Source organism: Globicephala melas, chromosome 2 (assembly GCF_963455315.2).
Source record: "Globicephala melas chromosome 2, mGloMel1.2, whole genome shotgun sequence".
In the NCBI taxonomy this organism is placed as follows: Eukaryota; Metazoa; Chordata; class Mammalia; order Artiodactyla; family Delphinidae; genus Globicephala; species Globicephala melas.
The window spans coordinates 130,122,957-130,135,378 of record NC_083315.2 but is presented as its reverse complement, the minus strand read 5'-3'; the positions used below and the strand labels follow the sequence as shown (position 1 = coordinate 130,135,378).

The 12,422-nt window shown below is 35.4% G+C and overlaps 1 protein-coding gene across 8 annotated transcripts in view; it reads left to right on the top strand.

The window, feature by feature from the left end:
- DDHD1 (DDHD domain containing 1) overlaps positions 1 to 11,661 on the top strand; it is a 91,309-nt gene extending 79,648 nt beyond the window's left edge. For 4 of the 8 annotated variants that reach the window (XM_030855005.2, XM_030855004.2, XM_030855006.2 and 1 more), the window contains 2 exons: positions 1,005 to 1,196; positions 8,806 to 11,661. In XM_030855005.2, coding sequence (XP_030710865.1) covers positions 1,005 to 1,196; positions 8,806 to 8,987 — 374 coding nt within the window. In that variant the 3' untranslated portion in view covers positions 8,988 to 11,661. Of the gene's footprint in view, positions 1 to 1,004; positions 1,197 to 3,807; positions 3,892 to 8,805 lie in introns of all 8 variants that reach the window. The other 4 variants (XM_030855003.2, XM_030855002.2, XM_030854998.2 and 1 more) reach the window with 2 other exon arrangements.
- The last annotated feature ends 761 nt before the right edge of the window (positions 11,662 to 12,422 follow it).

Genomic DNA, 12,422 nt, shown 5'->3' with positions numbered 1-12,422 from the left:
TTCAGTATTCCTTATCAATGAATTTAAGCACTTTTATATAGACATTAAATTTTAAGTACTTGGAAATACCCTATGTATTACAAAACATCCAACAGTTAATCCTTATGGTTAGTGTTAACCACCTTCTCACTGTTCATATTTGAGGGCAAAAGCCCTAGAGTTCTCTTAATTAGATCAGATCCTGTAGTTAAAGAATATGAGATAGCTGGATGCACAAAAAAAGATCGGGGAATCAAGTCCCTCATTTTAATCTTGGCCCCATCACTTACTGTGAGATCTTGGGAAGTCACGTAGTTTTTAATGCTCTGCTTCCTCATCCATGAAATGAGGGAGTGCTTGAGTACTAAGGGTGCCCCTGCCGACCAGTTCTCTGATCCCTGTCCTAAAAGTCTCTCGAAATATGTGTCCTTCCTGAGGGCAACAAGGGTATTTAATTTCTCTTTGAATGATCTCCAGTACCAGCCACAATGGTGTAGCGCCAGAGTTCAATTCTGTGCCACTTTAGTTTGTCCATTGCTTTTGGTTACAAGTTGCCTTAGTATAAAATGCCACAAGATGGCACTATAAAAAGGCTTTATCTGCTGGACTCATTGATATTTGACTTCGTCATAAAGATTGTTTATTCATAGCTTTTTATAACATATCCACTTAACCTCAGGAGTAAGCATATCAATAGTGAATATATGCCCATGTGAATGGCATGGTTCTTTTTATTAACATTTGTAATCTTACGAAATACTTTAAAAAACAACGATCACGAATAAAATAGAATCTTTACGCCTTTGTAAGCTATATTCCTGGAGTTTGTACAACTCTTATTCTATTCAACACCATTTTTATTTAGAAACCTACAATATAAATTGTAATTTTCTTATGTACCCACCCTGGAAAAACGTGACTAGGGCTTAGTCCCTCTGCCAACTGGCTGTAAATATGGGTGGTGCTCTTTAGCCTGGTGTGTGGTGTAATTCAACAGAATGACTGCCCTGTTTTGTGAAATGTAGGGGCTGCGAGCATTGGAAAGGGACTTGGAGGAATGTTGTTCTCAAGGTTCGGACGTTCATCTGCATCACAGCCATCTGAGGCATCAAGGGACTCTGTGGAAGACGAGAAGAAGCCGGTTGCCTCACCTCCCACGTCCACTGTGGCAACGCAGACCCTTGCACATAGCAGTTCTGGCTTTCTTGACTCTGCATGTTAGTTCATACTGTTCTTTACAGGTTTACACCGTTCCTTTTTAAAACGTGCGGAGCACAGAGGGTTAAGATATTAACACTAGCAGTCAACTCTTAATCTAATCTAACGCCTGCCTTAGCTTTTAAAGAAGCAATGCTTTTTCTTCTACTTACATTTTTAGGAATAATCCCTAGGTAAATGCATTTTTACTCTCTGCGTTGGTGAATTAAGTAAAGAGCATTAATAATCAGGGCCTTATGGCACAGAGGTGTTACACATCAAGCATAAAACAAATCTCTTTGTGGTAAGCACTCCCTGATTTTTCTAAAGTGGTTTTTTGTTTTTAATATGGTCTTCTCAGCCTTAAAAATTCATGTAATTGCTTCAAATCTATGCTGTATTTTCTCTTGATACTTTTTAAAACTGCTATGCCAAAGCTGTCCTGGTGCTAATCCCTCAGTTCCCTTCATCCAACCGAATTATAAAACCTTCAGAGCTTTAATTGTATTGGAACCACTGTATCGCTTCCAATCCTATCCCAGCTACCTTTTGTAAAATAGATACTCAAGAAATGAGTGAATGAAAGGATAATTATACTGGACTTATATTAGAATGGAGCTTTATTTAATTTTTTCCAGTGGATTTATAAGGTCTAAACTCCTGAATAGTTGTGAAACACTAATACACTTAGTATATATTTACTTCCAAGGATGTAAACTTGAACCTTATTTTTAAATGTCCAGTAAAATAAGACTAATAAGTCAAGTCCTAGTTTTCCATTGACTTACATAAGGAAATGTTGACTCTGAAACTAGCTACTTCCTTTCTGTAACTATAGCAAGAAAATTTTATTTTCTTCCTCTAAAAATCTTTAAACATTTCATTTCAGATACTTAGAGCCTTGTTTTCTTACTGTGTCTGCTACTCTGAATTTTAAAACAACCAGCATTCATTGCCGTGCGACAGTCCTAGGGGCTGGATCTTTCTCCAGAGCCACCTCCACTCCATGATGAATTATCCTAGCCATTTCTGAGTTGGACATTCCTATTTGGGCCAATTCCATTTTTTTAACTTAATCCTATCTATGTCAGACTCTGAGTACTAAAAATTTTATAGTTGCAAGCCTTTTGAACACTGCCTAGAAAATTCATTTCAGATTTTGATATTTGTACAAAATTCATAGTTTTCTTATAAGAGTTCCTGTACTATTGCTGACTTAAACTCTCACTTCTGCTTACTATCAGAAATGAGATTGTGAAAATACAAAATTCTGTTATAACATGCAGATGTCAAAAGCAAACTAAACTTCTGAGGAAAAATAACTTCAAAGAATTTTGTAAAATGGCAGGTAAAAAGTCACAATTCCTTGTAAAGTTAATGCACAGCAATGATGCTAATAACCATTAGGGTGAACGAGGAGGGAACAAGAAGAGCAGGGTATTTTGAGCCCAAGAGACGGGGTAATGAAGACATACAGAGAGAAGTCTATAGGGTCTGAGAGAAGAAACCTATCTTTTAGTTTTTCTACTATTTAATGTAGAAATTTCAAAGTGATAATAAAGAAGAAACCTATTTTTTCTTCCAGTACAAGTGAGTAGAGATGCTTAGATGTATTGCATTATTATATATTAATATCTTAACAGAATATGTTTTCTGTCATTCTAGCATATAAATTCTTTGTTGGTCCTAACGGTAAATTACTTGCCAACTATAGACTCAACTAACTGTGAGCTAATCATGATTTCTTAGTTTCATGTATTCATCTTTAGATACAGATTTAAAAAGCCCAACTTTTAAAATTGGACCACTACTACAGGAGAATTTATGCCTTTTAAATCAAATCCCCAAGATTCACCTTACTAATTCTTGGACTTGCTTCAGTAATACACTCTTCTATGTAATCCTGATTTAGACAAATTTCTTAAGGCATAATTGCTCTTTTGGCTATATGTTGCAAATCATAAAACCTTTCTTCCTTAAATCTTCTTTCTGGAATTTGGTCACTGTGATTAGGTGATTCTGGCTTCCTTTCTTCCTTCCTTCCTTCCTTTCTGCTCACATTTGATTGACTCAGTTCTTCTCGATAACCTTCATTCTGAAGCTACCGGCTTTGATTCTCTTGCTTTTTGAGGGTAAGATGGACACAGACTGTGAATTCATGATCAATCAGGTTTCTCTCTTTGAAGATTTAGTGTTGTCAGTTGAAACCATCTTATTGACATCAATTTGAAGCATCTTATATAGCTACTCTTCATTTCTTTTGAAAAGTATAGGCTTATTTCCAGTGGTTTTACTGTTTCATTTCTTGTACTCCCCTGTGTTTGTAACATATTATGAAAAGAATCTGTTTCTTTTAGCATTGTTTTGCCTCTAGGTTAGAACTTAAATGAACTATACATTTGGGAGATATTTGGGTGTTAACAGATTATGACATTATATTTCAGAGTTAATTATGCTTACATTTTCCATGAAAGAGCTCTTCACAAAAACCAACGTGTGTACTTCTTTATGTATGCTAGGTTTAATCAGCTTATTTGGGAGTATTGTTCTAACTTTTGGCCACTGCATCACTGAAGGCCATTTGTAACCATCAACCAACACTTTACAGCATCTTGTGTTTTTTTTTCACAGATTTCAGACTTCAAGAATCGTTCTTTAATCTCCCACAACTTCTTTTTCCGGAAAATGTAATGCAGAATAAAGATAATACCCTCGGTATGGTATATGTCAGGAATAGCATTCAGAGCCCTATGAAAATGATCTACTTAGATTTCTCCCGCTCATTGAAAAATTGGATCAGTTCTATGAGATCAGCTTGAATGTTACCATTAATAGACTATTTTATATGTATTCTCTTCCTGTATTTTCTAATCTTAAATATAGTGGTCCAGAAACCCCCGAGTATTGATTAGACCCTTAATGTGCTAAAATATATGATACTCCTATATGCTTCTACAAAGAAGGAACCTTTTAGAGAGGGGAGAAAAGCATGAGGCCATTCTCTTTCTCCTCTATTGCCCTACAGCCTTCAAAGAGATTCAGTATTCTTTTCATATAATATACTTAAAAGGATTTCATAGTATAAAGGATTTTATCATTTCTAATTATTTCAGATATTAATAACACTTCCCCTAGGGCTGTTGGTATGCCATAACTGATACTGATTTCAACACAAATATTTAATGTTCTTCAGAGGTGTAGGTTTGCTTTGAAAAAATTATTATTGGATGTAAGAGATATTTTTAGTCTCTTAATTTTCAGCAGATTCAAAATGTATCAGTAAAGATTAATCTTAGCAGTTTAAAATTATTTTCATCATTAACTTCTCATTCCTTTTTTTATAGCTTCTTTCTCTTTCCTTTTTTTTAAATATCGAATTTTACCTTTAACAAAAAAATAAGTTACAGGTGTTTCCTTGGATTTTTTAACCATATCTAATTTTATAATTTCTGTATTTATAATTGCTAATTTTCATGCATTTTTTCTATTTAAAAAAAAAAATCTTACTTGATATAGATTCCAAAACAGTGTTTCAGCATAACAAGCTGATTTGGGTTTTGGGCTCTATAATAGCAGTTTGTGTTGATCTAACTCAGTGAAATCCCCTCAAGAAATGATCTTATATAAGTGCTCTCTCTGGTCCCTGTTCATGTAATGGTCACTTCCATAGAGAAATAATTGATGTGTGCTTTTTGCATATTTAGTTGGAGAAAGGAAAATTAATCCACTTACACATTTGTCCTACATTCAAGTAGTCCTTTTTATTCACTACCTTAAAACCATCCCAGCTACCCAAGCAATTAGACCACTAATCATAATTGCACCACCCTGATCTGATTCAGATGGTATTATGTATATGGCTTCTGTTTTCTCTTTTCCTGTTTTTATTCATTCAACAATTTTACCATGAGCCAAGTAGGTAGTCACTAGAAAAGATACCAAGATGAAACAGATTTCAGTGCTGCCCATAAAGATTTTAAATGCTGGTGGGGAAGTTAAGTATTTTTTAGAGGGCATGTATTCTATTAGGGAAGGTAGATAACTACAGGAATAATTATAATATATGATAGAACGTGATAAGCCACATAACAGAGAAACAGGTAAAGGCCTCTGACAGTTCTAAGGAAAGAGAAAATGATTTAACCTGGAGAAATCAAAAAAAGCTTCGTGGAAGTAGGATTTGGATAAGCAGAGATGAAGAGACAGTGCAGAGAGAATAAACAGCATAAGCAGAAACACAGAAGTGGGAAACACAGAGTATGTAGAGAACCAGAAGTTAGTTTTGAGGAGAACTAAGGATGAGTGGAAGGGAGTAGTTCTGAATATGATCAGGAACATTTCTCCAACCAGATGGTAGAGGATCCAATAAATCTGGGCATCTCCAGGAGTTTCTTTATATTCAACCCATGAGCCTGTATTTACCCAAATAGCCCATCTGTTGTCAAATGTTAGGTATATGAATGTCTTTCAGGGTATATTAGTGTCGGAAAATTTGGGGGTTAGAAATGACAACTGGTTATAAAACTCATTATGGAGTTTTTGTTATTTTTTTCAAATAAAAGATGGTTAGAGAATATTCTTAAATATATTTGAAGCTATGATAAGTCACAAAATTTAAATATTCCTTGGATGTCAAACACCTAACCACATGAAATATATAGTCGCTCTGAGGCAGCACAAAAATAAGCAGACATAATTTATCAAGAACTCTGAGCACAATCTTTCTTATTGCAAATGAATCTTTCACCAGTCATTTGGAAACCCAGTTTCCTTTACCTAGTACTTTAAGTGGTTTTCTTGGTATCTACCTAAAGCAAAAAATCATGCAATTATGACCATAATTGTTATTTACAAATAAGATAACTTTTAAGATTCATTACGTTTTTGAAAATTTCTCTCCAGGGAAGTTAAGACACTCCCATTAAATAGAAGAAGGCTGTCTAGTTAGTACACATTATAATACTAAGATGGTGACTTTCTATTCATATATTTTACTTTTCAACACCATATCCATGTTGACAGGCCTTGTGCACAAAAGAATTCTCTGCTGAAAGCACAGTGCTAATTGTTGATGATTGTTAAAAGCCAACAACCTTTTTTTCATTTTTACCTCTCTTCAATTGTTCAGGAATCTCATTCTTTTATCTTTTTCTTTTTTTTTTTTTTTTTTTTTTTTTTTTTGCAGATAGAGGAATTTTAGCACTTAGGCTCTCGAGAGAGAGAAAGAAGGACAAAGTGATGATTTTATGTTCTCCTTTCTTTTTGACCTAACTCAGTGAGAGAACCTCGGAAAAAACTACTAACCTGTATGCTGCCACCCCTTCTTGATATGGTAACAATGAGAAAGTGGGTCCAAGGCAACTCCATGTAGATTTGGGCCAACTTTGGCCAAGAGCACATCTCATAGTACATATATTGATGGAATAGTGCTGCCATGTAGTAACCCCACTCCCTTGGGAATTCTGTGATCTACAGAAAGGGGGAAGATGAGACATAGGCCCTCTTACATACATACATCCACCTGTAAAACCAACACAAACGTGAGGTCAGCTGCAATGGCAGCCAGACTGCCTGGGGTAAACCTTTTAAGGAAGATGAGAGACTAAAATAGGTTCATCAGGTACAAGCTGGCTACCTAATTCCCATTTTGATGGGGACAACCTACAGATAAATAGAAAGGGATAGGGAGGGGCAATCTAGTTAGTGACACTTATTGAAGATCCTCTGGGTGATGAGAAGTACAAGGGCATATAATATAATGGAACAATAAATTTATCATTTGAGTTTATAGTATATGAAAGGCAGTGTTGCACAGTAATAGCATATTAAGAATAAATTTCAGGGACATAAAATCAAAGTGGAGCCAAATAACACTAGTTGAAAATCTCCCTTTCTTTGACTTTAAAACAACAGTTCAACCTAAGACTTGGACTAGGAAGACAGTCTACAGTGGCATTTAAAAGTGAATTCTTAGAAATAACTTGGTGTGGGCTTCACCAATTTTACTGTGCATGTTTCCCATCTCTTCTGTTTTTCCTCTTATTTCTCCTTTTTTTTCTTTATAACTAACTTCACCTTGACTCCTCTTCATGGTGCTCGAGAATTCATTTCCTCTTTTCATCTTCCTGTCTGTTGTGCCAGAATGTACCTACCAATTTAACACAAATGTCCCGTGGAATACAAAAGGTAAAAAATTAAGACATTACTATCCCACAGTTCCACATGTGGATTTCAACTATTTCTTATTATGGATTAGCTTATAATTTAAATGAAAAAAATACTTTGTATTTTGTTTTTAAAAAAACTTTGTGAAAAGCCTATGTTGATATATTTCATGGGGTTTTATAACCTTAACTGGGTAGATATTTTCTGACATTCTTTGTCAGAAAAGCACAATTGAATAGAAAATAACAACTGTAAATGCATTTTTAAATCACCAAATGGTATTGTCACAAAATACCTGTTTAAAATAAGCATTAGCTAAACATTTATGTGAAATCATTCTCTAAAATGATGTGATTTCCTATATGCAATTACCGAATTTCCAGGGTAAAGCAAAACCCAACTTTTTCTCCCACCCCCTTAGTTTTTGCCAGTTTTTACTTTTCACATCTGCTGGTACTCTGAACAAAGAGCATACTTTGAGTGTCTGAATAGTAGTGATTTCGGTGCTTTTTATTTTTAAGACAGACCCTTCAAAATATTGTATGTCTCATTGACAGTTTTAAAGGAGTTCCTGAAGATCAAATTATCGTTTTCTAAGTGTTTTATCTCTAAGGATTTGTTAGATGAACCGATCACAATCTTAGCGCCTTGATTTGGTAAGGTGGTTTTTCTCTAACACGTATTGCAGGGACTTTCTGTGTGTTTAGAAAAGACTTGAGTGAATTCACTGAATTGTTTGAAGACAGCACTGTTATAAAATGAAATCCTGCCTCTCAAGAATTAGCATTGTTCCTCCCAGTTTAACTTTCCTGGCCACCTAGTGGATTCTTTTATTGAACAAACATTTAATGAGCGTGTATGTCCCAGGTGCATGTTAGGCTGTGCTGACAGGATAGAGACTAGGGTGTGTCGTGGCTGCCTTTGGGGAATTCAGCCAAGTGGAGAGGAAAACGTGGTAGGACTGTAATAGATGTTATCTTCCAACACGTCTCCCTGAGCCAGTTGATGTAGAGGGCCTCCCCAATGAAGGACCCTTTGAGTGCCCTGTTGCACTCCTGTAGGCATTGTTACGTGTAAGCCTGGCCCATCATTCTGCAAGAAGGCTGTTTGCCTTATTTTACGGATTAGGCACAAAGATTAAATGGGAAAGCCAGCATTTGAGCCCAGTTTCTTTATTCCAAATATACTATGTGATACCAAGCGAGATTTTTGTTTTCTTGCTTTATTATTCCATATTGACCTGAGCACACAAAGGAAAGGGTTCACCAAATAGAATCCTGAGCTGCTGAGGCTCTTGAGTATTTTTTCCTGTAAGATTAGAGTGGAAAGTCACTTTTTAAAAAATAGTAATAATAATTAGGAGAGTCACTTCTATTTGGTAAATTTTTATTCTCAACTCTAGTAAGTCTGTATAGAGCCAATCTTGTAATACTTATTCATTTGTTTGACTTCTTTTCTTTTTAGTGGAATTGGATCACAGAATTGATTTTGAACTCAGAGAAGGCCTTGTGGAGAGCCGCTATTGGTCAGCTGTCACATCGCACACTGCCTATTGGTCGTCCTTGGATGTTGCCCTCTTTCTTTTAACCTTCATGTACAAACATGAGCACGATAATAGTACAAAACCCAGCTTTGATCCAGTCTGAACTGTTGAAGGACATTAATGGCCCCAAACTGATTTTTTTCTGTTAAAATATATGTCAACATACGGAAGTTTCAGGTTTAAGTATGTTTCACTTTTGTTTAGGGTAAGAAATATTTGAATTTAGAAGCACTTTATTTTACTTTAAAAAACAAAGCAAATGTTCCGTCTGAAAGAAGTTATTTATAGTTTTCATCATTTTAAGTATGAGTCTGACAGAACCCCCTGCAGAGAATCAAGCAAGACCTGGAAGTAAGGAGGACTTGGGTGGACTGCAAGGTCATAGACCACAATCTAATTTCTCCCAAATATAAAGGCATATTAATGGGTTGAATCTAATGTATTAACCAAAATATGTTATAAATCTAAAATGATCAAGGTCCAGGGTATTCTACGTAAAGATCACAAGGTGGTATCATTGTTTTCGATTTCCATGAAAGCTTCCATTTCCACAATTTCTTTGAAACATGAGTGTAACAGATTTTAAATGTTTTGAATTTAACTTGTTTAGAAAAACTAATGCTAAAATAGAAACAACATTTTAACTATTTATAGTTTATTACCTCTGACTAATTGTTTTATGTCAATGTATGAAACATTACATTTTTTTAAATGTTTCCTTTGAACAATTTAAGAACCACATTTATTTTCTATAGTGTTAAGACCCTTTTTTCTCAGAACTCCATCTTTTTACTCTTCAGATGAATATATAGACACTGTGGCATACTTTCAGCATTTTTTTCATTAAAAAGTTGTAGTTTTACACAAATAACACTAGTTCAATTATTTTGAAAAAAAAATGAACTTTTTATTATGTCCCGTGTACCTCAGAGAAAGCTAAAGTTTTCTAAACTTGACATGGAATACTCCATAATGGGTACATTTAATAAACTTTACTGGAAAATTAGTAAACTTCTTTGGAGTAGGGAGTATGACAACTAAATTTTAAGTATATAAACGTCTGTGTGCCAAACAATTAACATATAAAAAGGGGATGGAGTGCCACTAACAAATTTTATTTTTAAAGTGTTTAAGGAATCGTAATTGAGACATAGACACAATAGTTCAGGATTCTGAGGCATTGAAAGAGTTTCCTCAGCTGTAATTTTTTCCACAGTGCTTTTCATCTGAGGAGCTCAAAGTGCTTTGCGATTTAATAACCTATGTAGTAGCTTCTTGAGGTAAGTAAATGAGCGTTATTCTCATGTTACATGTTAGTACACTAAGGCACCAAAACATTTAAAGTGCCTCGATTACAGAGCAAATCAGAGCTCAGACTGAAGACAGACCATATTCTTTTATGTGCTGTTCATTGATAATTCACATGTGACCTCTTGTTTTGCAAACAGTAATAATAACAGAAGTTGCAATTCATAATTTGGAGAAATGACTGTGAAGCCAGTACTTTACCCTACTCGTCATATACATTCTTGGGTTCTCACACTCAAAGGAGGAGTTACTTAGAGGGGATCAGTAGCCATCTCTGCCACAACCAACCCATACTTCTGAGAGGCTCCCACTGGGTTCCACTTAAGGTGCTGTCTCTGCTTATCTTAAGCTCCCCAGGAATCGTCAAACTGGGAGCAAAGTTGGTCGGTTGTACATCTCACCTTCTCCTTTCTTTTTAAGATGATAGAATCTTTGGATTACTTGTGGGTTTTACTCAGCACTGTCAGTCCTCTATCTGTTTTGGCCTTTCATTGAATTTGCACAACATAAAGCACTTCTTTTTAGTGCTTAAAAAGATCCCAAGGCTCCATGCCCAGATACGTGACTCACTAAGAAACTCTTGCTATAAAAGGCTTTTGATGCAATCTTAGCAAAGCTGAAGCAATGTCTTTCGAATTGAGAGATTCCTGTGAACTCAGGTCATTCTCATACCCTGTTTATTTCGTAGGTCTATTTAGTTCTCAGGAGAATTAAACTCATATCCCATATGACTTTATCATTAAAGGTATGTGAGCATTTGGGTGGTATGACACTCAAATGCCTAAGAGCTTTAAGGGATTCATTCTCTTTTTTTTTTTTTTTTTTTTTTGGCTGCTCTGGGTCTTCGTGCGGCTTGCAGCTTCTCTAGTTGCAGGCTTAGTTGCGGTATGTGGGATTTTAGTTCCCCAACCGTGGATTGGACCTGGACACCCTGCATTGGAAGCGTGGAGTCTCAACCACTGGACCACTAGGGAAGTCCCAAGGGATTCATTCTTAACCATTAGAATGTGAAGAGCCCCTTTTACCTGAGAGGAGTGAAAACCTAGCAAACCTTTTCATTTTGATATAGAGTAAAAAGAAAAGTATATTCCCATAGCTATAGGAATATATCTGCTTCCCTTTTTTCATATTGAGGAAAAAAATCCAATTTAACCACATGGAAGTTATTTGAGTTCTTGAAAACAACATTCAAAACCCCCTTTTCAAAATGAGATATTCTGGATTATTGGATAGGGGTTTTGTTTTCAATTCATTCTTTCATCAATAGAGATGGTGATTTTGATTTCACAGTACTCTTGTTTCCATGTCTCTGCATGTTATCATGGAATGTACTTGTATGTACTCAAGTAATATACAGAGTATGTGTAATTCTAGCTTGACTTAGAAGCTGAGTCAGTTACTGAGTAATATTTTGCAACTTTATTCCAACAAGTACTACATTTTTGATACCATTAAAATTTTATTCTCTATTTTGTGTACCTGCTATGATGATTCTTCTGAGTACTGGTCAGATTGTTCACACAATTTTAATCCAGTTAGGTCCCCAAGAATTATTTAAACTTAGAATAAGGAGAATGTTTTGTTAGTTCATAACTTTATTTTCAACAGTAATTATGCTTGTGTTATAATCCAGTGTTACAGTATATTAGAACATATTATAAAATGTACTCAGTTTCTCATAGCAAGCCTTAGGAATCTTATGTTTGACTGCTGTTAAATACCATCTGTCAGCCTTTGGAAATTCTCACATTGAACGTTCTGTAGAAGCCCTCAGACAGTGACATGTAAACATTCATCTCATTCTCATTTTCTCTCTGTTGTTTCCTCGTTGAGGGCTGAAGCATTCAGGTCATATCCTTCCCCCAAAGAGTAAACAGAGGAAAGGAAACCATCAGTGGAGTGTCACGGCCAACTCCACAACTCCTTCCAGTGATGACACTTGAGCCCTTTAAGGTGGAATCGGACCAAACCTAGAAAGTTCACTGTAAGGCCTACAGTAGAGGGAAAAAAACTGATTTCTGATTAGGTTAGTTAATATTTCTGTCTTCTCAGCTGTAGTGAGTAAGGCATTTGGACAATTGAGAAAACTAATTTGAGTGTTATGTCTTAACAGTTGTTTGAATAATCTTTTGTTAGCATGGGAATGGGGCTAAAAAAGATACGCGATATTAAAGAAGAGTCAAGGCAGAGCTAAAAAGAGGATGTAGCAGTCATTGACTGGAGAAAGAAC